This window comes from Esox lucius, chromosome 8 (genome assembly GCF_011004845.1).
Source record: "Esox lucius isolate fEsoLuc1 chromosome 8, fEsoLuc1.pri, whole genome shotgun sequence".
Classification (NCBI taxonomy): Eukaryota; Metazoa; Chordata; class Actinopteri; order Esociformes; family Esocidae; genus Esox; species Esox lucius.
In genome coordinates this window covers 8,381,935-8,409,368 of record NC_047576.1, presented here as the reverse complement: position 1 = coordinate 8,409,368, position 27,434 = coordinate 8,381,935, and the positions used below count along the sequence as shown (strand labels likewise).

The following is a 27,434-nucleotide window of genomic DNA, read 5'->3' as shown; positions in this document are numbered from 1 at the left end:
ACACCATCCCAACCGTGAAGCATGGAGGTGGAAGCATCATTCTTTGGGGATGTTTTTCTGCAAAGGGGACAGGACGACTGCACCGTATTGAGGGGAGGATGGATGGGGCCATGTATCGCGAGATCTTGGCCAACAACCTCCTTCCCTCAGTAAGAGCATTGAAGATGGGTCGGGACTGGGTCTTCCAGCATGACAACGACCCGAAACACACAGCCAGGGCAACTAAGGAGTGGCTCCGTAAGAAGCATCTCAAGGTCCTGGAGTGGGCTAGCCAGTCTCCAGACCTGAACCCAATAGAAAATATTTGGAGGGAGCTGAAAGTCCATATTGCCCAGCGACAGCCCCGAAACCTGAAGGATCCCTGCTGCAGTGTGTGCAAACCTGGTCAAGAACTACAGGAAACCAATCAATCAATCAAATGTTTTTATAAAGCCCTTTTTACAACAGCAGTTGTCACAAAGTGCCATACAGAGACACCCGGCCCTAAACCCCAAGGAGCAAACTACAATAGTGTTGAATTTCAGTGGCTAGGAAAAACTCCCTAAGGTCGAATTTTAGGAAGAAACCTAGAGAGGACCCAGGCTCAGAGGGGTGACCAGTCCTCTTCTGGCTGTGCCGGGTGAGATATTAAGAGTCCAATTGGAATAATAAATACATTTCTCTGGGCTAAATCCAGAGTCTATTTGATTTTAGACTAGGTCCGAAATATGACCAGGTGGACAAGTTCAGGGACAGCAACGGGCCCCCCAAACCAGGTAATCCGCAAGTGTGGACCAGGACCTCATCTCTTCCTAAAATTTAAAACTGGAGGAGACAGAGAAAAGTTAGTAGTGCATTCCTCATATCCCCCAGCACAATAATATAGCAGCGTAACACCTTACTGAGAAACGTATGGTCTCTGTAATTGCAAAAAAAGGTTTCTGTACCAAATATTAAGTTCTGCTTTTCTGATGTATCAAATACTTATGTCATGCAATAAAATGCAAATTTATTACTTAAAAATCTTAATGTGATTTTCTGGATTTTTGTTTTTGATTCAGTCACTCACAGTTGAAGAGTACCTATGATAAAAATTTGACTTCTACATGCTTTGTAAGTGGGAAACCCTGCAAAATCGGCAGGTTATCAAATACTTGTTCTCCCCACTGTAAATGAGTTACTTAGGACTGGCCCACGTTCTTCCATCACATGTATAACAGACAATTGTCGGCACTTAGGCTCTCCCAGGCTTTATAGGAAACACTGTCACGTCCTGTCAAACTCACCTCAGAACCCCTGTGGGGGTGTTTCCTGTTCCAATTTCAGACAAAAACACTTGTATTGCTGCGTATGCTGTGCACTCGTTTGGTTCGGTAACTCTCCTTAGTCAACCCTGGGTTAATTTCTGCCGGTGGAATCCCCACCCAGGTTGAAGGCACCTGACATCAGGTGTGTCACAAACTCCTACGAACGCTCTGGTGATGGCGCATGCACACGAGTGAAGGGGGAATTTGAATGTTACACATGTCCCCTGTTGACATAAGGGCAGACTTTACGCAAATACCTTTGTTTTGTTATGGCTTGTGGGAGCGTAGATCGACTGAGAACCACTTCCTCATTGTAGACAGCGGTATGGTAGGTTGGGGATGTTAGTGGCAACATCAGGAAAATATTGCTCCTGGCCTAACAGGCTGGTTAGCATTGCCAGGGAATGTCTGACGCATTGGAAATAGACGCCAAACTACTGAATGGTGTGTCTGTCATATTTTGATGTGCACGTCCTCCGTCTGTTTTTGGGGTGAGTCTTGTTCATTTTTCTGTGCGTGACTGTCAGAGCACTACTTGTGTGAGGTGGGTCTACACAGCCAATGCTGTATGCTGGCAACGTAGACGTTTTTCTGGGTAAGGAATAGGGGGTGGATGTAAAAGCTCACAGCCATGCAGCCGCAGTTTGGCTACAGGTTGAAACGTGTTTTGAAGTGAACCGTCATAGTTTGGCATGTGATTGCACAATAATATATTGGAGTGACCAGGTTGTCCGATTGTCACACAAGCGCTATATTGGTTTGTATTCATCATCTGAATTGCTGTACAGTATTAGTCATCTGAAACTCCATGCTTTTGTATTTGGGGACACCGTTGTCTTTACTCTTCAGATATCAGTATCTAGCTTAGTTTCATGTGCTGCTGCTGAAATGAAGATATTCAGTTACTGCTACTATATGCAAACATATTGGCAACTGAAATTATACTCTACCGGGCATGGCCAACATTGTCAGCACAGATCTGTCATAATCAGTACTGGTTCTCTCATAAAATCAACTTCCAATGTTGGTGATTTAGGAAGGCCTTCAATAATGGGGGCATTATTTAATACAGTTTAGTGGCCTTGTATATTTGTTTTGATCCTACATCTTGGTAATAGAGAGATGTACTTCTGATTGGGATGACTTCCTAAACAAGGGCAACATACTATATGTTTCATATTTTTAAGGGGGTCGTCTTCTGGGTGAGGACATCAGCCTGCCAAACGCAGATACAGTAGGTAATTGCTAGTTAAGTACTCCGCCAATCCTGCCCCCATATGAAGCCATGCCCTGCAGTATTGTTGAATTAAACAATGACAAAAACATTACCAAGTGAAGTCCCTCCCACAAGGCCAGCATCGAATGGAAGGTTCAGTGTGCAGTGGTCTGAGGATTTGGTTATTTGACCAATAGCTAGAGCCTCCCACCACATTTGGGGTACCAAAATATTATTAAAATGAGGCCTGGTTTTGACCTGTGGGCCACCTGTTACTGCCCAGTGGTATATAGCACCAAGGAGCTCTCTTCCCATTCAACCCCAGACTTCCTGTTTTCAGATGAGCGCTTGTTAATGGACACAGGAACAGTCCAAATATAGCTACAGTAACTCATCAGCCTTCTGGCATTTGGACTGTTGGTGTGGGAGATACCCCAGACTGCCCTGTTAAGACCTGAGTAAAACTTAGGGTTACATTGGCATTCTGCTGGATTGGTTCTTTGCTGGACGGGCAGCCAGGTGAATTAAGCTCAAATCATCTGCCGCACCATTGCTGTTTTTTGCTGGTGATAGCATTTAGGTACTTGAGTATGTTTTTACCTGCCACAGAATTAGCTATATTGTTTGCCGTTTGGTGTTTGCACTTTAAATGCTTATGGTTTGGCTTTTTTTGTCTTTCAGGTCATACCACGTGGGGTTCATGATGTCTGGACATTTAGAAGAACATTGATGTTCTTGAATGAGTTATTTTGATTCCAGTGGAATCTGCCAGATCTTTTTAATCACTCTGTTTTCAAGAAGAACTATAACCCAGGTTCCAGCGGACCGATAAACACAAGGATCCACGGTTCCTTGAAAGAGAACGCGTCCATCAAAGCCACAGGTCTTTCTCCCAGGGACCGTAGAGTGTGACCATGCCTGTTCAAGCGCCACAATGGACGGAATTCCTGCTGTGTCCCATCTGCACCCAGCTGTTCGAGGAGAGTGTCCGCAAGCCCATCAGCCTGGGCTGTGGCCACACCGTCTGCAAGATGTGCCTCAACAAGCTGCACCGCAAAGAATGCCCTTTCGACCAGACGCGCATCACCGCCGATGACATCGAGCTGCTGCCTGTCAACACTGCCTTGCTGCAGCTGGTGGGAGGACAGGTGAGATGAACGCTAAGCTAAGCTAGGCTAGGCTAGGTAGGTAGGTACTATTGAGGTGAGAGGCTAGACTAGGTAGCTAGTTGCGATCCAGATAAGAAGCTAGGCTAGTTAGCTGTACAGTTCCACTGAGGTTTAAAGCTAGGTAGGAATTATTCAGGTAGATGCCGTTTTGATGACTAAGTAGGTAGTTACTTTTCATATAACAGGCGATTGTCTTCCCACTTGCAAACCTTCTGTGGGGCATTAATGTGACGCATGCTATGTAGGAATGTGGCATCTCAATATCTGCAAGTGTATACAACAAAATTATTGTGTATCTTTTAAAGATAGTTATATAGAAGGAACCATGATACTCAATCTATAAACATGGTTGACCGCCATCGTTGATGGACAGACACCAGTGTCAGTAACTGTGAAGTATTCGGCCACTGGAGTCTGTTTAGTGCAGTGCAGTGGAATAGCAGTGCGTAATGACAAATGGATTATTCACTATCTGCTCCAACATATTTGTGGTAGTTTGAATCAGGGTTTCTTCTTTCAAAGAACGTGGTGGCAGACAGTATGACCGGAAGCCTTATGTTTGACCACTTACTTGATCATAATCCCAATTGAAATGCAATTTGTTCAATGAAATTAGATGTTTTTCTCTTCCAGACAATTTGACCAACATCCAAAATCCTTAGAGCTTTTTATTTTATTTCTATCACCCTAAAGCGTCTATAGCCAGCAAATGGAATCCCTGGTCTGAATATTAACCCTCATGCAAAAGAACAACTTAGGTTATTTGAAGAGCTCAGGGCACTAAGCGGCTGAAATTGTAATAAGGAAATACAATGTTATTTCCCTCTCATGATCGACCATCCAAACAATAAATGGGCATAACTTAGTTACATTTCTGAATGTTGTTTTTGAGTATTGAGTGCTAGAATAATCAAATACATTCAGACACGGCGGATGCATTTCTGCTTATTGCAGTTTAGACACAAATCTCGTCTTTTGGAAATCACGTATTGCCAACCAAAAAATAATAGCGTAGGTTTATGTAAAAACAGTGGCTGTAGATGTTACCTTGTTATATTTGAATAGGCTATTTCTGATGTTGTCGGAAGTCTTTGTTAATATTGCGTAAACGTATAATATCCTGTCTCCCGCAGCTGCACTTTCAGTGAGCAGAGGGAAAAAAATAGCTTAGTGGTTGTCCATAAGACAATGTTATTTAAAAATATATATATATTTAAATAACATTTATTAAAAAATAAAAAAATAGTAGAATATTGTGTTTATAATACAACTCCTGCAACAGTAAGGTGATAATAAGGATATTTTTGAATTTGGTAGCTTGAACCTTAATTAACTAAATGTTCTGTAATTATAAATAACTTGATAAAAGAAATTAAGCTATTATATATATTCTTTATAACGAGGAAGGTAATTGATTAAGGGTTGACAAATATTTCAGCCTAGGCTTTAGAAACCGATGTGCCTAGAACTTCATAGGTGGTAAAATTAGAAGTGAAATGGGGAACCTTAAGTCTAGTTGCATCTATTACAAAGGGTTACTGACAATGAACACATTTGTTCTCTTTTCCTGGTTTAATCACAAAACAGCTGCTCATTACTTATTATATCACAGCAATTAAACAAAGACCGGTAGAGGCCTAATCCAGCAGAAAAACAATCGGAATCGGTCTCTAAGAAGCTGTTCATGCAGCCCTAGTAGGTACTAATTCCATGTAACTATTACATCTCTGAGCTGTTAGATGTTATAATAGTTAGGATAGTAACCACATTCACTTTGGGCACTTGCTTTCTTCCTGATGAGAGTTCCCACCACTTGGTGAGGTGACTTCTGCTCAGAAATGGGCTATTGATGACTAACAACTCAGCCGTCCATTGCCTATTTTGGGAATGTGGTGATGTCTGTCATTGGTCTTTCGTCAGGTGGATCATAATTCTGTTTTCAAGTACTTGATTCTGAAAACACAACAATGAAAGTCTGGAGGACTTTTACATTTAGACAAAGTAACAGATGTTTTATTGTCATTTTTAACTGTAGTGCTTATGGAAAGTAGGCCTGCTGCTGTGGGTCTCGTTTGGGCCTCCTTGTTTGTCTCCTTGTTGACAATAAACTACCTGCTGTCATTTTCTGCAAGACAATGTATCAATGTGGTCACACAACAGGTTCAGTGAATTCTCGCTTGGTCCTTACAATGGTGCTGGTTCTTATTTTTTAAGAGTGTATTGCCAAAGACACTAGCTTGCCTCTGCTTTGGCCAAAAGCCATGCTGCTGTGTTTTCCCAGCCCAACCAGTGTTGCATACGAGTGATAATATCACAACGGCCATGTCCCCACGGGATGGTTTATTTAGCTGCAGAGGAGGGAGTTCGTTGTGTCTCTGATTGAGGAAGTGGGTTGGTGGATGGGGGCAATACATAAAGACACATGAAAGGATGGAGAATAGAATGAGGAAGGGGAGGGGTGTAGTGGTGGGGTCTGGGGGTCACGTGTACCTCGAAGCAGCATTTTGTCTGCCGCTTTTATTCGGGTTTGATTGGCCCTATGATGTTGTGGTCAAATGTTCTTATCATTTTCAGTTTGTGTACTGTACAGGGCTCTACCATCCACACCCATGTCTCCTTCGCCAGCACTCTCTCTCTCTCTATATCTAGGTTAACACAAGTGGCGTCGTTAGGCCTGGGCGTCCGGGGCTGTAGCCACAGATCTTTTATGAATAGCCCCGGATCTCAAATTGACCAATAATAATTATAAAAAATAGACAGATCTATTCCTCTATAATTCCGATTGTATTGTGATCCTAGCGACGGCTCTGGCTAACACTACTGCTCCCCTCTTATATTCTCATCCAGGTTTTTTCTCCTCTACTTCTCTCTCTCTACTTCTACTTTTCTCTAAGTTCTTGCCTTTCTTTTTCTTCTCTGCTCCCTCTATTTATGTTTAGACCCAATTTCCATTTTTTTTATATATAGGCCTACACAGAAATAGAGAACAAAAGAAAGAGGCAAAAATAGAGAGAAGTAGTGAGAATAGTTGAATCGAGGAAAGTATAAACTGGGAGAAGGGAAAGTAAAAGAAGAAAAAGAGGTGGAGGAGAATGTGAGACAGGGGAGCTGCATCGGTAGCATAGGTTGGGGGGGGGTGAGACAGGATTTGGGTGGTTGTGCTTCTAAAGTACTGCAAAAAGACTAGTAGTTGGCAGAAACATGTTTTGTTTTGTTACATTACATCAGTCCAATACTACCTCCTATGAAAATATTTAGGCTATTATAACGCTGTGTATCTAGTCACATGGCGATAGTTTGATGCGTGACTCCAGCAAAGGGCAAACGTGCACTTTATGGAAACTGATGGGGAAGTGAGCCCCTACTGTTACAGTGGTTGATTTCTGAAGCTTGTGGCACACCCTCTACCAGAGTTTCAGTTCATTAGCTACAGGCCTTTCTGCTGTTGTTGATCTGAAAATAATCTGGATTTCAAACAGCCTTGAAACCCAAGATCTCAGTTTTGCTTTCACTTGCTCTGGAACCATTACAGTTTCATACACGAGCGCGTGCCCGCACACCTCCTTTCAATTACGGTTTTGCTTTTAGAATAAGAAATGTCTTTGGTTTAATACTCTATGCGTGAGACTGCCAGTGCATTTGTTTTAGACTAAGTTTGGTTTTGCTCAAAAGAGTTTGTGTTTTAACTGTGTAGCTGATAAATGCAAAATTTCAACACATAATGTAATGCTTACAAACAAAGCTGATTGCCTTAATAACATTACTGGTCATAGTAGTGTGGTTTCTCAGCAAGCTCTTAAACTCCTGTCTCAGAAAATATGAATGTGTAAATGACATAATAATATTGGTGTAATCAATACCAGGGCTCAACATTAACATTTTTTGCAGTGGGTTTGAAACTAACTGGCCTGAATTCTTTTTTTCCAAAATTGTAATTTATCAGTGTTACAACATATAACCAAATACCTTTGTTACTTAACAAGATTCATCATTTATGAAATGCACTCTTGATTTATAAAACAAAATGTTTTTGTATTTCTTTCATAACATTTCTAATTCAAAAAAAGTCGAAAAAGCATTTGACTTTCAAACAAAACAGTAACTCATTCACCCCAGGGAACAAGGCGACCGGCTGGTCCGTCAGTTACTAGGTATGCGGTTATGTCGTGCAATCACCCAATGGGCATCTGCATTTAAATTCCTGATACAACCAAGGGCCCTGAAGACAGATTGTCACAGTTAAAACGCAAAATCTTTTGAGCGAAACCAAACCTAGTCTAAAACAAATGCACCAGCAGTCTCAAGCATACAGTATTGAACCAAAGACATTTCTTATTCTAAAAGCAAAACCGTAATCGAAAGGAGGTGTGCGGGCATGCGCTCGTGTATGAAACGGTTCCAGAGCAAGTGAAAGCAAAACTGAGATCTTGGGATTCTAGGCTGTTTGAAATCCAGATTATTTTCAGGTGACCAGGTGTTGATTGCTATTGGCATGGCTGGTCAGGGATTGTTTGCGACAGTTGTCAGTGTCTTTGTAAAAAGACCCACATTTGTCCGCTATAGCTTAGGACAGACGACAGTGCATCTGAGTTCAATTGACGTCATCAGATAAAAATGTTTTTGCACTGAGGTAAATTTTTTCGCTTTCGTTTGAAATTGGCCGCAAGTTCACCTATTGGTTAGGGCAGCCTAGTAGTGTCCGAAATGTCCCTGGGTCTAATCCCTCTACTGCCAAGGTGAGAGCTACGTTGTATTGTCCCAGACCGAGGCAGTTAACCTTATTTGCCCCCCCCCAGAACCCCACAGAAGCAATCTGTGTCCTTGCATGTCTTTGTAACCGTGTTATATCTCTCTGGTCTTTCTGCCCAGGTCCCCAAACGGCAGCCAACCACCTTGCTGATTGCGGCAGAGGACATGGCTCACTATGAAGAGGCCAGTGATTGTGTGGAGGTGCTGGCCCTGTACCTGAAACCCCTGAGTAACAACCGAGGTCAGCAAGACTCCGCCTAATCCATGTCACTCACATACATGACTCAGGAATTATGGGACAACCTTCTGTTCAGATCCGATCATTTTTCAGCGAAGCGTATTTTAGAGCGTCCGCTTTACCCTTATTTAATCTACATTAATTCCTCATCCTGTTCCAGGGCGCCCCGGATCAGGTCTGCTTTTGTTTGCTGATGTTAACGGTTGGGGGGCAACTAAAACATAAAACATAACTGAAGCAGGACTGGTGGGGAAAAAATGAGCCAACAGCGTAGATGACAGTCTCAGTTTGTTTTATACTGGTCTCTTTTAGATTTCCAAAGCCGAAGTCCATAGGAAGCAGTGTAAATACAAGTACAAAACAGGTTTTTCACACAGACATGCGTTCTGCAGTTCTCTTCAGACTTTATTGTTACAAAGTGAGCCTCTGAGTGTGAACTCTGACTTCAATAAACGGTATAATTAAAGCCTGAGAAATGGGACTGGACTTATCACCCTGTAGGTTGGTGGGAGGTAATACAGTCAGAGCTATTCCATGAAAACGAGACGGAGGGAATCCGGCAGCCCGGTAGAGCTGCTAACATTCTTTGCTGTGGCGCTTCCTACTCCCCAGTCATCTTCTTGTGACGCAGAGGGGTGGTCCGTGACATCAGAGCTGGCCTCTGGTAGTGCACCCCTGAATGCCCAGCCTGGCCTGATTTTTAGGACGGAGAAACGAGAGGCTGGTGTTGTCGGCTGGGTCCTACAGTTGCCAGGCAGCCCGGACATTTCCACTAAGTAAATTTACACATACCCAGAATTTGACTGGGCAACATGACGTTGCCAGTGGAGAACTGCATATATAGGGACAGAATACACAATATACATAAAGTTGGCATACATTTATATGCGGTGTACATATGAGGTTATTGGGCATGAACGGTGAGACTAACTGAAAGTGAAGGTTTGGGTATATGTACCGATTTACATTTCCAATATATGCATCTCTGTAGGTGTAGGGAGACGAGCAGAGCTTCTGAAGCAGTATAGCGCATGTGTTTCCAAGGTTACAGGTGGTGTGATGTGGTGGGCGGAGTCTCGTCAGTGTGGGAAGGTGGCTGGTTACTGTGGGCCAGAGCACTGAGAAAGAAACTATTTTGGTGTCAGGGTTTTTTTTTTTTTTGTCATGATGAACCTGTAATGCTTGTCTGCTCCTCCACCTGCCAGGGGAGAATTGCTGGAACATCATGTGCCTAGGGTGGGACGCTTTAGCCGTGATCTCCTTCTCAAGTCACTCTTCCCCAAGTGTCTTGCTTAAGCAACTCTGTCTCTTCTCTCACCCTCATTCTCTCCCTTGGCTCTCATCCTTATCCATTCTCAGATACTCTTATACTATATTTGGCTCACCCACAATCCTGCCGTACTGTTTTATTTGGTTGTAAGTACACTGAACAAAATTATAAACACAACACTTTTAGTTTTTGCCCCCATTTATCATGAGCTGAACTCAAAGATGTAAGGGGGGGTGAGCTGTATTGGGGGGACCTGGAACACGCTATTATATACGCCAATCCAGAGCATCCCAAACATGCTTAAGGCACACCTGTGCAATAATCATGCTGTCTAATCAGCATCTTGATATGCCACACCTGTGAGGTGGATGGATTATCTCGGCAAAGTGCTCACTAACACAGATTTAGACAGATTTGCGAACAATATTTGAGAGAAATAGGCCTTTTGTGTAGATAGAGAAAGTCTTAGATCTTTGAGTTCAGCTCATGATAAATGGGGGCAAAAGTGTTGCGTTTATAATTCTGTTCAGTGTAGCTTTTAATGAGTGTCAGTCCTGACCTCGTTTCACACTCCACCTGTTTTCTGTCTCATCCCAGGTGTGGGGTTGAGCTCCAGCGGGGCTCAGAGCTCTCTGAGTCGGCCCATGCAGAGGAAGCTGGTGACCTTGGTTCACTGCCAGCTGGTGGAGGCGGAGGGGCGGGTGAGGGCCACGCGGGCTGCCAGGTCCCTCGGGGAGCGCACCGTCACCGAGCTGATCCTGCAGCACCAGAATCCCCAACAGCTCTCCTCCAACCTGTGGGCTTCAGTGAGGGCCCGGGGCTGCCAGTTCCTCGGCCCAGGTACCGTGAATAGACACACGAACCCGTTCAGAGCACCTGTCCGGGAAGAAGCGCCTAGTCCCCCCCCCCCCCCCCCGTATGTTCTGAGGAAAGGAACTGTCCGAAATTGCTTGCCATTTCTCCTCGGCGTTCATGTTTCGTGTTGTTCTGTGTAGCGATGCAGGAGGAGGCCCTGAAGCTGGTACTGCTGGCTCTGGAGGACGGATCCGCCCTGTCCAGGAAGGTCCTGGTGCTGTTCGTGGTCCAGAGGCTGGAGCCACGTTTCCCCCAGGCCTCGAAGACCAGTATAGGCCACGTGGTGCAGCTTCTTTACCGGGCTTCCTGCTTTAAGGTGGGTCGGACTCTATCTGCTGACATTGCCATACGTCATCAACATTTATGGCTGGGGAGAAACGATAACTAGCTTTGAAATGATACATGCCAACCTTTTGTAACGCGTATGGCTCGGTTTTTGTTTTTGTTTGTTTGTGTTACTATGTTATATAATGAATAATAATGTTTTAAAGTAACTCATTTGCCTATGCGTGTGGACAGGAATTGTCACGGGTGGGGGAGACCTCAACGAGCATTAAAAGCCTTGCATGAGCCGCCTCCATCGTGGCGATATCACTTCTCAGTGATGCTTCATTTTTCATCTCATTGATCAGCTTTGATGAACAGGGTTTAACATGTTTTGACTAATGTAATTTAAAAAAAAATATGGCTCAGGAAGAAAAGGTGATTTCCTATCAGACTATTGCCATTTCTATTTTAAATCATCTTTTTAACCAGAAATGCAATAAATTATATGGACAGTGACACATTGTCTTTGGTTTTGTATTCCAGAATATAATATTTAATGGACTGGTTTCACAGACACTGATTAAGCCTAGTCCAGGCCTAAAACAACAAGCCCACTGCATTTTTTTGTTGTCCTAGACTAGGCTCAATACGTGTCTGCAAAACCAGCCCAATGAGTATAGTGTAAAAGTGCAGACTGTCAGCTTTAATTTGTGGGTATTTCCCCACAAATCAGTAACCGTTTTGAAATTGGATCAAATATCTTTTCTAGTTTCCCCATTTTAGGGTGATGTCCAACACAGTCATGTTCAGAACTTTGCGTACCCTGTATTAGTCATCTTCAGTTCCTGCTTGTTTTGGGGCCATTTGCCTTCAGTGTTGTCTTCAGCATTTTAAAGGCACCCTAAATTGTATTGAGGTTGTATTGACATAGCCAGTGCAGAACTTTCCTCTCTTGGCTGTAGAATCCCTTGCTTTGTCTTTCCATCACGTCCTGGTTAATCTTTATTTATTCTCCGCATAAGACTCCATTTATGCAACAGGCTTTTTTAGGTACTTTTTATCTCACAGCGACCTGGCTGTTTGGTTCTTGAGGCTTATTAGTGGTTTTCATGTTGTGGTGAGTTTCTTATCTTTAAATCTGTTGTTAACAAGGGGGGGGGGGGTTTCTTCGAAAATGAAAGTATTTCTTGCTCACCCACGACTACAGGGATCTTTCTTGTCTTTTGATCTTCATTCAACAACAGTTGTATTTTGGTCTAATTTTTTGGTTGTTTTATTCATATTTTTCTTCTTCATGTTGGCTAGCTGGAAACCTCTTTGGCCATTGTTTGGTCAGATACCAGCATATGCAAAACGTATATCCAAATACAAATGCGAAACCTATAATCAAGGCTAGACAATGGACAGCCATCTTGTGCGTTGACTAACAATGCAAACTCTGTAATGGAGCTTCAGCACGCGACGCAGCTCCTTTACGTGGCTTCGTGCTGCTTCAGGGCACGCCGCTGAAAGTTTTTCAAGATCTTTTGCCACAGAAAATGAGTGTCTTAGGCCTAGTCCACACGGACACGGGTATTTTTATAACCGGAGTTTTTTCTCCTCCGTTTAAAAAAAAAACCCGTCCACACATGCTCGGTTTAAAATAAATCTCCGTCCACATGAAAACACAAAAACGCGCTGTCAAGAGCATGCCACACCAGCAGGCGGCGATATAACCCAAATCGTAAAGTCACCTTGGCCAATCAGAAGCCTAGAAAAAAGTTATAACAACATGACGAACAGAGGAAAGGGAGAGTCGTATGTTTGGACTGATGGCGAAGTTGAGATTTTACTTAATGTCACACGTGAATATAAAGTTTACAAAACACATGAAAATGTGGACTGGGAGTGTTGTCATTAGCAGTGCCCTGCGTAGAATTGCATTCTGACGCCTTTGTTCCTCAATATAGTGATATAATTGAGCATGTATCTGTATACATGTTAGAAGCCCTGTTAGCAGCACAGTTGTTATAAGCACGATTTGGGCTACATCCGCCATTGCAAAGAATCGTCAACAAACATCAACAAAGCAGTTAGCGGCGCACAATATGACGTCAAACACAGCGGATAACGGCGCACACTCTGCGTCGCAAGGCAAAAAACCCGGTTATACTGTCCACATGACAACACTGTAACCGGCGTTTCTGAAAATGCTCACCCTGGCCGGAGTTTTCAAAAATGTTCGGTTACAGTGCCCTGAAACTGCGTTTTCGTGTGGACGGAAGGCCGAACCGCGTAAAAAAAGTCACGGTTATAAAAATACCCGTGTTTGTGTGGACTAGGCCTTAGTAGACCCATCCATGTAGTCCCCCCTCTCATTCCCTTTCTGTGCTTTTTCGTCCTGCCCTGATGTTGTCCTGCTGGCCTCTTTAGGTGACTAAGCGTGACGAGGACTCGTCCCTGATGCAGCTGAAGGAAGAGTTCCGGACCTACGAGGCGCTGCGGCGCGAACACGACTCCCAGATCGTTCAGATTGCCATGGAGGGGGGGCTCCGCATTGCCCCGGACCAGTGGTCCTCCCTGCTCTACGGGGACCAGTCCCACAAATCCCACATGCAGTCCATTATCGACAAGGTATGTGGCAGAGTTTGACTTGGATCATTATGGGTTAGGTGACGTTTACTCTGAATGTTGCCCTAGAGGGATATTGTAGTTGTGTCCATTGAAGTCCAGCGGGGACTGTTGGTCTGGAACGATTTTGTGTCAGTTTTCGCGTGTCTGTGTGTCAGTTGCAGACGCCAGCATCGTTTGCTCAGAGTGTGCAGGAGCTCACTATCGCCCTTCAGAGGACGGGCGACCCAGCGAACCTCAACCGCCTACGACCCCACCTGGAGCTCCTAGCCAACATCAACCCCAACCCTGGTTGGTTTATAATCATTATGCTGGTACCCTCTAACGCTGTCATTCTGACCCTGACCAGATTACTGGCCGTTCAGATTCACAACATCAGCTTGGTACAGCTTGGCTTGGTTTAGTTAAAATCAGCAGTATCATAAGCCCTCAGTGCGATCATCTTTACAGTTGAGTCAGCTATGTTAGTATGTCAGTTGAATGTCCTTCAATTTAAGGCCTTCGTTTGGAATGTAAGTAAACGTGTCCAGTCAAAGCAAGTCAGTTTGTTCACAGGGCCCGTTAGACTGATTGTTCACAGGGCCCGTTAGACTGATTGTTCAAAGGGCCCGTTAGTCTGTGGCCTCTGTGTTCTTCTCAGTAGAATACATTTGACGGAAAAATACCGTATCTTTCCTCCACCTTAGACTCTCCTCCGCCCACTTGGGAGCTGCTTGATACGGGCCTGGTGGCAGTGAAGACGGTGGTTCACGGCCTGGTTGATTTCATCCAGAACCACAGCAAGAAGGGAAGTGACCCGCAACAGGTCTGAATCTAGAAAACCGATGATAAATAAATCCATGACAGTGTTCACTAGGTCTGCAGCGCCACCTTGGAGGCGTGCACACGTCCACACGTCATCTGTATTTGTCTACTTTCTGCTGCAAACTTATTTGAAATTAAATAGGTTTCATGTAGTAGTCATCGTTGCTTATTCCTTTCTCATGAGGAATAATACATGTTCCCCTTAAGAGTCCCACGAAACCTAATGTAACAGTGGCCTTTCAGCATGCTGTGTTTAAGTGAACTGAATATGGGTTTGAGTCATTTTTATGCTGACTCTGGGGAGGGTGATGAGATTCTAAGCTTAAAGAGCCATTTCCTCCATAACAATGACTAATCCCTCTGAAAATGGCCCATGTTGCATTGATGAGCAACATGGGCCAGAAAAAATGTATTCTGTTGTAAGAATGGGCTATGAAGTGTAAGTGTCATAAAATAGTATTTTCCAAATAGTATTTTCAAAAGTCAAGAAACCTGTTGTTAACATGGCCTGTGCTGCCCCCCCCAGCCCCCCCAGCACAGCAAATACAAGACGTACATGTGTCGGGACATGAAGCAGAAAGGGGGCTGTCCCAGAGGAGCCAGCTGCACCTTCGCCCACTCTCAGGACGAGTTAGAGAAGTGAGTACTCCACCTTGAGACACTGCTAATGGCAGAGCATTAACCATATTAACGCCACATTGTATATTTGCCTCAATTAACAGTCGGGATATCAGGTCGAAAGCTAGTGTTCGTTGTGCTGGTCCATGCTGACCATGTGACCTCTTTTCATTAACCTCCCCTTAACCTTCTTCCTGAAGGTACCGTAAGATGAACAAGCGGCTGGCCGCCCGTCGTCCACTCAGCCTATCCCTGACGCAGCTCAACGAGGTGGGCCTGTTGCCCGAGGAGGTGGGCATGCTGGAGGGGCTGGCCCACAAGGGCCTGACCAATGGCATGGTGTCGTCGGTCACCGGCTCCGCCCTGCCTCAGCTTATCTCCCGTGGCGCGGACTCCTCCTACGAACCCTTGATGAGGAAGCCCCAGTCCCAAGGAAGCCTCAGTGCCCCTGGCTCTCCGCCTGACTCGTATGTAGACACGCATACATACACACTCACTCACACACTCTCACACCCCCTGGTTTTACTATCAAAATGTGGACCGTTAGTGCAGCACATTATCTTCTTACTTAACCTCAGCAACCTATTCCTTATGTCTTAACTGACCTCTAGCTGCTTCTAAACCTAACCCTAATTCTGAGCCTAATTCTAACCCTAAACCAAGTCAGATGATGCTCAAACCTCTGTCTTTAATTAGACTGGACACTGCACCCAGTCGGTCCACCCACCAGGCCAGGATGTCAGTGGACCACCTGGCCATACACAAGCAGATGCCCAGGGCCCCCCCCATGTATACCCCCCAGCAGGGGGAGCACTTCTACCCCCCTGAGCCCAGGGCACCTCCATCATCACTGCAATACGAGTCCTCACAGTACCCCCCAGGTAAAATACCATAACTGTTCCTCTGACACATCTGTCCAATCTAACTATGGACCTGTTCCTCTCAGGGAGCTGGTTGACTGTAGAGTTGTGTATTTCCTATCTAACCATGTGTCTTCTCTCCTCTGTACCCTCACAGGTAACCCCCCCTACCCCTACATGCCCTCCCAGTACCCCCCCCAGCCCCGTTACGTCCGGAACCCCCATCCCCCCAGCGACCCGCCCATGTCCCCCTACCCAGAGTCCCCCTATCCCGTCTCCTACCCCCAGGAGCGCCAGTGTCCCCCTCCAGCCCAGCCCCCAGGTCCCCACTTCTCGAACACCGCCCCCCATGGCTACCCCCCTCCCCCCCATTACGACAGCCAACGACACCCGTCCTATCTGCCGCCCCAGTCGTATCCCCACAGGGAGAACCCCTCCTCCCTTCCTGCGGATGACGCCTCCAGGGAACGATATGCCTCAGATGTTTACCCCCCCGCCGGCCCCCACCCGGGCCACATGAGGCCCTACGCCAGCAGGGTAAAATCTGCTAAATTAACATCCATTAGCATACTACTATGTTACTATGGGAATGCGGTTGCTTATTTATGGTCAGTATTCCATGGCTAAAAGCTGTTGTTAGGCATGACACGGTGCCTCGGCGTGGTATATTGGCAATATAGCATAAACCCCCGAGGTGCCTATTATAAACCAATTACCAACACCATTAGGGCATTACAGAGTGATGTCTTGTGTACCACGTCTATATAATAGTAATATAGACACTGAACAAAGTTATGTTTAAACCCAAAATTATTTCGGATGGATGTTTATCAAAGGGGAAATTAATACACTGTGTGGCTAATCTGAGATAAAGCCTTTTGTTGTGTATGGAAAATGGGATCTCTTGTTTCAGCTCAACATGGGGCCAATACTGTACATGATGTGTTTTTTTTATTGTTGTTTCGTGCACACCAGCTGTACCCAGCTGCCGTAACTGTCCCAGACGAATCCTCTGACCAACTCTGCCGCGTTCCTCTCAGTGCTGGTGGCCTCCACAGTGACTGTGTTCTGCTGCTCTGTCTCACAGGAGGCTTACAGCCGGCCCCAGCCCCCCCCCTCTCTGGACTACCTGCACCGGCGCCGACAGGAGATCATGGCCCAGCTGGAGGACAGGAAGCAGGTCGTCTCTCCCCCGCCGTTCACTCCCTCACCGACGCTGCCGCACACCACGTACGAGTCCAGCTACACATCTGAGGTACGAGGCCACGTTTAGCCGGTGTGTGACGACCTGCGGCGGTAGTTCCGCGCGGTGCCTCGGGGGGGCAGTTAGCCTAGAGGAATGGTTCGGCTGAAACGTTGTGTGTTTGTGTCAGCAGCTGCAGTACATGGAGGAGAACTCGCAGGTTCTGGCGAAGTACCGGGAGCAAGGCTACGCTAGCCAGTATTCTCCTTGGTCATGTGACATTATTGGTTCCTACATGGGCAGCAAGGAGGGGAAGTCTAAAGACAACATGGAGGTCATGGTGAGGCTCATTTGTCATAATGTCATCAGTTCACGTCCTGGTCATTCGGACAAAAGATTGACCCCTTTTGTGAGTAACTAACACGAGCATCTGAAGCTAATCCAAGCTCCGAACCTTTTTCCGAAGCTGATCTCTTGCAGTCTGTTTCTGTTTTCCGGTGGCAGACGGTTGTTTAGTGCACACTATTCTGTTGGTTGTTCCTTTCACATGTTGTTGACTGAGCAAAGGTCGCTTAAAAGAAGAGCTGGTGATTTATTGAGAGCAAGGTTAAACCAGGTTTTGCAGATACGACAGTTTTTCTATTTTCTCTGGGGTGTTTTTCTAACGCAGTGTGACTTGTGCAATTAAGTTTGATTCATTTTTCTTGTCATACATTATTGCCATAGTAAGTCATGGTGTTGCTTGTCGTCTCCCCGGGTGTTGTAGAACAATGCGGCGAAAGTCGTGGAGGGCCAGCGCCGGGTTGCCGAAGCCAGAGACGACGACCCCATCATCCCGTTTGGCTCCCTACCCACTGTGTCGCGCTTCGGAGTGATTTCCCGCACCCCCAAGTCAGGCTACCAGATGGCCGGGCCGGGGCCAGCCGTGAACCCCTCCCAGGGGACCAGCAGCCCCAAACACACTGCTCCGACAGGTGAAGGGGGGGACCGCACACCTGGGTTGGGGTTTCTCCTGTGATCGCTGCATTTCGTCCAAGGTCCGAATGGCTCTTGTTTGTCCCCTCAGCAGACTACCCGTTTGCGAACGGCACAGGGTGGGGCGCTGCATCGTACGCCCAGCCCCCTCAACCGCAACTGGGCCAACGGCCGGTCCCAGAGAGGGAGCAGCTGAAGATGGAACTCCAGCAGGTCAACCAGCAAATCAGCAAGCAGTCCACCCAAGCCACCCAGGCCGGCCCGGGGGAGTGGTCGTCGGGCGGCGTCTCCAGCCAAGAGCTGAGTCTGGAACTCCACCACGTGGAGAGAGAGATCGGCAAGAGGACCCGCCAAATTGCCCTGGTGAGTGAGGGAGAGGCAGGCACAGATGGCCAAATGGAGACAGACCAGCTAGATAGGAGTGGGAGCCATTGGCTATAGTTGTAGTGAAAGGCTTTTAGCACAAGAGCAGGGCCAACGGAGCCCTGGGGCTGATTATGTCACTGCCACTGCTGTCCCACAAAGAAATATGAAAGTGTGAAACCAAGCCCAACAGCTTGATAGCTTTTCTGCTGAAACAACAGGGAAGTAGACCCCCCCCAGAGAGCAAGCTCCCAGTCACTGTTGTGGTGAACTGACAGTGGTGCCGTTGTCCCTTTGCAGGAGAACCATGTGTCTCCTGATAGGAGCGGGGCGTACAAGCTGAAGCCCTCTGAGAACGGGCAGGCTGAGCACAAAATGCAGAGAGAGGAGCACTCGTTGGTCCTCAGGTAAACAGCACGTTGTGGGACTGCTAGTATATCTACAGTGCTGTGCAAAAGTCTTAGGCACCCGAAAGTCAAACTAAAGTCATTTATTTGGATAGTGTTTATTTGTAAATAATAATAAAATGTATGTATTATTTCTGTTTATTTTAAGAGTCCCAAATTCCATCTGTAGATATTATATAGATAGTAGGGGTGTTACGGTTCGCGGAAGTCACAGTTTGGTACATACCAAAACTTCTAAGTCACGTTCAGTACGATTTGGGTAAAGTGGAAAAAAACATGCAAAACTTAACATAAATTTACATTTATTTCGAAGTTATAAACTTTGCCCATTGCCACTGTATTTAAACATGCAGTAGGTTGGATTGGAATTACAGCATTTTGCATTTACTCATCGGTCAGCACCAATGCCCAATAGAGAATGATGTTCAGAGAATTACCTGTTCTAAAAAGCGTTAACATTATTCTTAGTCTTGCTAACGTAAGCTTTGGGTTCCTGGTTGCTAGCTAATAAGTTTGCATGTTTTGCATGTTATTTTCCACTGTTACCGAAATCGTACTGAACGTGACTTGAAAGTTTCGGTACATACCGAACCGTACTGTTACACCACTAATAGAAAGTAATTTCAACAAACCACAAAAATATTATTGGTTGATAAACAGCTGCTTGCTAAAGTTAGGGTTAGGTTTAGGGTAAGGGTTAAGGATAGAATAAAGGTTAGGGTTAGGATATAGTTAGTTAAAATGTTAGTCAGCAGACAATCTGTAGAGCATCTATAGGCACCCTTTTGAGACTCTCAAAATAAAGTGTTACCTTATATTCATAAATACATTTATATTTATTTTAATTACATTAAAACACTAACTCCCCAAATAAATGGCCGTAGTTTGACTTTCGGGTGCCTATAAATTTAGCACAGTACTGCGTATATACAAGATATGTAGTGAATAATATGACAACTTTCTCAAATTAGTTTTAAATGTCTTTTTTAATGTCTGTGACAAACCACTGCTATTTGATTTTGTGAAATGCATAGGACCAGAAAAAAACAATACGAAAGGAATGAACACTTGCAAATGAGTGTCACCAAAGCCTTCTTTGGGCTAGATAATGCCAGTAATACAGTACTTAGGGTCAATGAAACGCTCTTAAGATTTGGTTCTGGGTGCTGAGATGGATGCTGTCGGGGTCACCGATGACATGCTACTTGCACTGTTCTCATGGTCAATGGCTGAAGTCAGTGGTTCCCAACCAGGGGTACTAGGAGCCCTGGGGGTACTTGGCCTTTCCACAGGGGGTACTTGAAAACCTTCATGACACCATAGACTTACTAGTGAAATGAACATGAGGGGGTACTTCAGGGGTACTCCAAGCAGTGCAAATTCTTTTTGGGGGTACAGTAACTGAAAAAGGTTGGGAGCCACTGGCTGAAGTAACAAGTCATACAGGTAAATCATGGAGGACGTAGAATTGCTCAATGTAGACGAACAAAGCATGTTTGAGGCGTTCAACGTTTCCCCTGTGTTACTCCTCTGCTTCCCAGCAGTGAGGCCTGTTCCGGCGGTGTGTTGGCGGATGGCGGTTCGTCCAGTGATCTGTCCCGTCTGACCACCAAGACCTCGTCTCTCAGCCTATCAACTGATCTGGCTACTATCGGGGGCGCTGACCGACCAACCAACAGTGTGGTCCACCTGTGCTCCTAGCCAAACCGTCTGGTACTACAACTACCCCCAAACCAACCACACAGAGCCTTGGGGGACCCCCCCCCCCCCCCACACACACCACCACTACGATTGCTAAATCCTTTTTACTGTCGTTCTGAGGAGCACAACCTGGTCCGTCCTTCGCTCCGGGTCCTCTACTCTGTTCTCGAATGCTCTACAGTACCTACATCCACATTTGCAAAATATGATTGACACCACTAACGGGATTTGAACTCCATTACATGTGTGGCGAGAGGTGCTACCTCTCTCCTTGCTTACAATACTGAGAGGCCGTTCTAGGTCTCTTACAAAGAGAGATTTAAGGGCTCTAATTGTGAAACTTTAAAAAGCCACTGATATGCTAATGTGGATGTAGTGCCTGCGTAGGAAACAGAACTTCATCTGAAACAACACAAACTCCCACCATTGCAACTTCAGGTTTCTGCATCTGAGTAGTATCTGCCATACATTTTCCTATTTTTCTTTATTTTTTTATGAACGGTTTTTACATGTGCATTCTCACTGCCTTGGAAACCAAGGATTTAGAGATTATTATTATTTTCTCCAAGAACTCAAGAACGTCGACCCAATAATGATTAAATAATATAATGAAAAGAGACCAGTTCATTGGTTTCAAACGGACAACCATTATTGCATTGACATGAATTACACCTCAGTCATTAGCATCACATGCAAAAAAAAAATGTGTAGCAACCATTGTATCTAGCATACATGCATGTTCTGAAATGTAGACCGTTTGGAATTCATCCTAAGTCCATTTAGCTATGCTGCGATGTTATTCGCCAACCCTCTAGTTGAGCGGTTAGTTAAATTTAACTCTTGCCACTTGAGGATTTCATACTTTCAGCTCTGTTCAAGGAGCACTTTTACATGTAGTCTAAAGATCTCCATCTTATAGAAACAATATTTATTAGCAACCGGCTGTGAGAAAGATGTGCATTGCCAAAACATTAAACATTGAATATGACATTGGTGTCCTTTCAGGCAAATTAAACATGTGTTTTAATGTAAATGAAACCTTAACATACGGCAAATAAGACAGGGTGTGTTCTGCAAACAGAAATTACGCGTTAGGACGTCCCCGGAACGTCAGGAGGTTATTATAGACCCTTAGCTGCCCTTTGGGGTTAGCCTGTTTGCTGGTTCCAGTAGTTAGTTCAGTAGCCTGGCCTTCTTTCAATACGCCCCTCCACCCCGGAACGGGAGATTTGTATCATCGTCTGCACCCTATAGGATTGGGGATATAGAAGCGTTTTGCTGAAGTGCACAACGACAGATTTGCTATAACTTGTTGGCTCGGGATTAGAACCAGTAACCCTCCGGATACCGGCCCAACACTCTTGACCACTAGGCCATCTGTGTGAACGTGACCACGGTCACATTTGGACCTGGCATTCGAGTGGGACTATTTCAGTGCCACGATTGACTGCACAGGGTGTAGTTAGTGTGTCACGCATACGTCTGCTGTTGATTGGTTGCTCAGAGGTGCAGGAGAAGGAGTAAAGGAAACCAGGATGAAGCCGGACAACAATCATGTCTGCAGTTTGAGGCATTTGTCTGCAAAGCATATTTGCACTTTCATAGCTTTAACGGTGGTTTGTACTGAGGATCTGTATTTATTCGTATGCATTTTCATCCTGAGGATGGATGTAACATTAAAAGGTAAAAGGTAAAACCACACTCTGTTTTAAGAGTGTGTCGTCTAAGGCTGTGGTTTCTCATCAGGTCTTTACACGTCACTCTTTCTGAGCTGATCTGATTAAAGACCATTGGGTGAACTGCGTATGCTAGCCTTAGATGAACGTGGCTGTTCCCGAAGCCTTAACAGTTGCACATTAAACCGTGTTGTAGAAAACAAGGTTAAAACAACCACACGGTTTTTATAAATCAATCTACTGTACTGATTTAGTTTTTTTACTGCGGATGTACGACTGGTTCACTTTCAAACTTTGTGACGTGGTTTGCTGTTTAACATCCCCATAACACCGTTATTAACGGGAAAGGTGACATTCAAGCTTCAGTTACTCCTCTTCTCATCTCCTCTGGCCACCTTCCTCAACAGATCCAGCCAACATTTGTCTAGTTTTATTTTAACTTCCAAGAAGTTGCCTTAGTGAAAAGCTTTATTCTTTTTTTTTCTTTTTTTTTTTCTCAATCCTTGATGGGGTTAATCATTTTTGGATGGGGGTTGGTGCATAGGAGGACACAGGCTACTGAATTGAGGGTTATATAACTACACAGACCCTAGGGTTATCCAGGTAACTATATTCAATACGGTCTTTTTTATCATCTTAAAAGAGGCATGGCCCTAAGTTATTCAGCAAAAACACTTATTTTGTTATGAACCATTAAAACAATTGTTTTTCCTGTTTGCTTAACAGAGATGACTGGCTAAATTCTGGTTTCTGCATGGCGGTATACCAATTAGGTCCAAAAGGCAGTGGTAGAGTTAGCAAAACAGTTAGCATCACTGGATCAACAACTGCAGCACTTCCACGGCATAATGGGAGGAGTCTAGACATTTTATTTTGAGATAAAGTAGTACCAACCAGTAATTGAATTTATTTTCAAGTGATTCAGTATCTTTAGTTAATTGCCTAGTACTTAGTGCTTATGCATCCCTAAAAAAAACTATTAACAATCCAACAATAAGTAATGCAGATATTGTTAGATTGTTATTACTAGATACATGCTTACTATGAATTTAAGAGTTCTTGCCTTCTAGGTAAGCTTAATTCACAGAATGTATTTAAAGATGTAATATTATGAAATGATGGCTGGGATTTTCTATTTGATTTTATAAAATATCCAACAAATTGAATGGTCACACTTGTTTTAATCAGGTATTTGTTTTGATGGGAATATTTAAGTATGGTATAAGTGCATGTCTATAGTTACATCTCACTCTTGCTGTTTTATTTGAGATGACAGACACTGAACATGCATAGTGTGTATTTACACACTATACTGAATTGGCTCTTTGCAAAGCCAGACAAGGACTGTGACTTATTTAGTCCATTTGTCTTCTTATAACAATGTGTGCCTTCTGTGCACATGACATTGAAATGTCCAGTATTCCTCAGAAGTTGCTGCCTTTTGAGTTACGACTAGCTCCACCTTTGCTTTTTCTGTGCTTGTGTCAGAGCATTGGATTTGTTCGTTAGCATTCTAGCTAGCAATATTATGGAACGTTACTGTTACCCTGAACGTAACAAATTTTCAAGGATTGGATGATGGATGTAATCCCTTCATGGATAATTTAGACTTTGTTATTCTGCTTTATTCACCTCTGTAACATCAGGTTTTGGGTACAAACTATTGCCATTGTGGAAATGAATTGTGGTGAGGTGTTGGGCCATTGTGGCAGCTGCATGATGTTGGTGGTGGTTCTAGTAGTTACATCCATTCACAGGAAAAAAACACATTTATCAGTGTGGAAAAACAGATTTCACTTTGCCAACAGAATGTTCATCAGTAGTTCTAGGAATGAAAAGAACATTAAGGGTCAGTAGAACAGTAAACAATGCGGTGTTCACTCACGTGGCCAAAAGGATGTGGATGTCTTGGGGAAATGGGGGTTAATGATAACCACTGGTAGAATCACAGGCTCACAAAAAAAAAAAGATATGTTTTCATACATTACGTTTTGTATTTGTGCTCAATGAGATGTCTCGCCTGCAACTTCTGTTATCTGAAGGGCAGTGCTCGCAAATCCTGCTTCAGATGGCAAACACGTCTGTCGTAGTAGAATGGCCTCCAGCAATCCTTCCAGTAGCGTTTCTATGTAATTTCAGGCGACGCGTACGGCCATTTCAGATCTAAATGTTATGAGCTCAATCTATGTCGATGCATATTCCTCCAGTGTCGTCACCAAAACAACATTTACTCTTAGGAAGAGGATTCCTTGCCCTCTGAATGTGGGTTAGTGGTGCACACTCTCGGTATGCATAGTGTGGACTCCATTGTAAAGAATGTTAACGTTCCTTGGGAACTTGTTGAGCGGTGTCATGATGTTGCCATTAGCTGATGCTAACTTGTGACTTCGCCCTGAATATGGGTCGATGTACTCAGGGTCTTGACTTAGTACTGGGGATTTGGACTGTTTGATGTTAAGCTAATAATGTATGTTCCTGGTACATTCATTCACATTTATTTGCCTCTCACGTGTTTGTTGCTATTGTGTAGACCAATTTATGCTGGTCTCTCAACATCCTATGTTCTTAAAATACAGAATTTTGATGCAACCTCTTAAAAGTATAATCTCTGTAACATCACTGATTGCTTAGAAGGAGCTATTGACATTCAATAATTTGACTATTTCACCCCTTTCAGAAATGTTGTTCATGGGTTAAACTACTAATTAACATGCTGTGGATTGCATTTTACTGACATGGAGATAGAAGGAACAGCCATTGCCAGCACTGGGAGAGGAGAATTTCTCCTAAAATGTAACTTTTTCATGTTAGATGGTGCCAAATGTGTTGAATTCTCATGGGCAGATTGTTCTGGAAAGATTAAAATGGAGAGGTTCTACCACAGAGTATTGATTGACAAGCAACAGTAGTGCCTGGTTTTTGTCATTGCAGTTTTTGCCAAGCCGGTACTTTAACTGGCACGAAAGCTGGGAACAATGATTAACCCAAGCAGTAAAATCAGCGAACGGCCAGGGTTTTTCCTTTGAGTTAGGGTTATCCCTCACCCTCCATTTTTATTTTGCATCCTTCCTTTACAGAATGCTAATCACATTTGTTGGTGGCATTTCCCCCAGAGGTGAAACAGGAAACGAAGAACTGTCGGAAGGAAATGTACGTACTTTTAAGGACAGTTTCGTGGACACAGATTAAGCCTAGTCCTGGACTAAAAAATCAACTACATTTTGCCATAATCAGCGACATTTAGCACCCCAAGCAAGATCACTGGAAGTAATCTGAGCATTTAGCATGAAAGGTGGTGTCTGGTTAATTCGTTGTTATGGTATTGTGATCATCTTGGCCTATCATTTAAATGAACTGTTTTGAATTATGCTGTGGCTTAAAGCCATGTCAGTTGCTCAATTATATTTTCTGATTTCAAGTGTTTGCAGTGCTGCAGCACTTTTCTTTTTTCCAATTAGTAACATATTGAAACCCAAACATGTACAGTATCGTTAAGAGTTTCCTTTTAGATGTATGTTTGATTTTGAAGTGTTCACTTGATAAAAACATGGGCCGAATTCACACGAGTGCTCAGTAAATGACATCTGGCTTTGTAGAGTCTGCATGGGAACGCCATTCCCTCCATATCACGGCCATCTCCTGAATACCGTCGGATCCCAGGCGCTGTATGGTTCCGCAGGCGCTTGTCGGTGCTTAGTGTTTCATGTGCCTTCAGTAGGACTATTTTAAAGTTTAAGATGCATACTTGCAGGCTTGTCTATGTAGTACATCATATTGTAACTGGTAATTAAACTCCTTCAAGAGATGAGCATTTATATTAAATGGGCTCTAAGAATCGGCCGAGCGAAGATGAGTGTCCGCTCATTGCCAGTGCAAAGCAGAGGAATTTTTTTAATCCTTCCTGAGACAGAGGTGGTCGGTGCCAGAATCTCTTTTGGGGTGGGTTTCCCAGAAGCCTTGCAGCACTAACATAACCTTTTGGGTTTTACACATGTGAATCAGTGACGCACGTTAATATTTACGATCCACTGATTCTGGGGAAACTCACATGTTTGTTTACGTAGCCATTTTGCGTCAGTTCCATCCAATCCAAGAAAATGTAGTTTGGCATGTTTTGGCTTTCATGTAGCATCTTTTGGTCTGTATTTTAGATAGATGGTCATACCAGATATGATGAATTATTTTCTCAGAGCCTTGTATCTTTCCAACCCTTGTCCATTTTTGAAAGTTGTTGGGTGATCACAGTAGTCTTACTTTATACTTCCTAATTGAAAGTGTGTGTGTGTGTGTGTGTGTGTGTGTGTGTGTGTGTGTGTGTGTGTGTGTGTGTGTGTGTGTGTGTGTGTGTGTGTGTGTGTGTGTGTGTGTGTGTGTGTGTGTGTGTGTGTGTGTGTGTGTGTGTGTGTGTGTGTGTGTGTGTGTGTGTGTGTGTGTGTGTGTGTGTGTGTGTGTGTGTGTGTGTGTGTGTGTGTGTGTGTGTGTGTGTGTGTGTGTGTGTGTGTGTGTGTGTGTGTGTGTGTGTTTGGTGACTAGTATCGGGTGATGTCACATTGGATAGTTGGATTGTCCTACAACAAGATGACCCAAGTAATTTCAGAATTTTTTGCCAAGAATGTTATTGTCAAGGAAATGTCTGGTTCAGTGTTATGTGTTTATGGAGTATTTTACTAATTACTGCAGACTGCTGGATTGTTGACTTATTTGGACTTAGTTGTCCTTATTAGCAATCATCCACTGGGTTAAAAAGAAAAAGCAACATTAAACCAAATTGTAACACCTGGGTTAGTGGGTATTGCTGGGAGTTGATTTCCATGTGGGTGGCCATGTCCCAATGGGAGAGGCCACTTGAATTCACATTTTTCTCTTGTTCACGCTGAACACTCGTTGCTTGCACTCAAATTGAATTTACTGTAATAAGATGGGGCTGTTTTTTTTTTGGGGGGGGGGGGGGGGTAGTTTTTAAACATGATTCCTACAATTGGGAGTTGTAATTGCTATTGTTGATTACTACAGCTAATACTCCCACCGTAGTTTTCTTGTGTGAGTGAAAGATAGACTCAGCTAAATGACGTTGCCACGGAGACGAGTGGTACGCGAGACTTGACACCCACATAGTCAAAGCGTTGTCTGCACTGGGTTCACGTCACTGTTACAGCCTGGTTGCCACGGGGCCAAAAGAGATTTAGC

The 27,434-nt window shown here is 44.3% G+C and overlaps 1 protein-coding gene across 1 annotated transcript; it reads left to right on the top strand.

Annotated features, from left to right (window-relative positions):
• Positions 1 to 1,787: 1,787 nt before the first annotated feature.
• rc3h1a (ring finger and CCCH-type domains 1a) lies at positions 1,788 to 22,742 on the top strand. The gene is made up of 18 exons (XM_029121652.2): positions 1,788 to 3,082; positions 3,184 to 3,650; positions 8,541 to 8,661; positions 10,526 to 10,768; positions 10,924 to 11,099; positions 13,463 to 13,663; positions 13,819 to 13,951; positions 14,347 to 14,465; positions 14,991 to 15,103; positions 15,283 to 15,549; positions 15,779 to 15,963; positions 16,100 to 16,479; positions 17,030 to 17,197; positions 17,316 to 17,465; positions 17,892 to 18,099; positions 18,192 to 18,463; positions 18,764 to 18,870; positions 20,412 to 22,742. Exons 2-18 carry the CDS (start codon positions 3,417 to 3,419, stop codon positions 20,569 to 20,571), a joined length of 3,237 nt encoding a protein of 1,078 aa, XP_028977485.2. The 5' UTR covers positions 1,788 to 3,082; positions 3,184 to 3,416; the 3' UTR covers positions 20,572 to 22,742.
• Positions 22,743 to 27,434: the final 4,692 nt, after the last annotated feature.

Bases quoted from the DNA above. Each gene is read 5' to 3' on its own strand.
- rc3h1a (XM_029121652.2), top strand. From the start codon at position 3,417: ATGCCTGTTCAAGCGCCACAATGGACGGAATTCCTGCTGTGTCCCATC. The intron at 11,100-13,462 runs GTGGGTCGGACT...TGGCCTCTTTAG, and splicing joins ACCGGGCTTCCTGCTTTAAG to GTGACTAAGCGTGACGAGGA. The intron at 15,104-15,282 runs GTGAGTACTCCA...TTCTTCCTGAAG, and splicing joins TCTCAGGACGAGTTAGAGAA to GTACCGTAAGATGAACAAGC.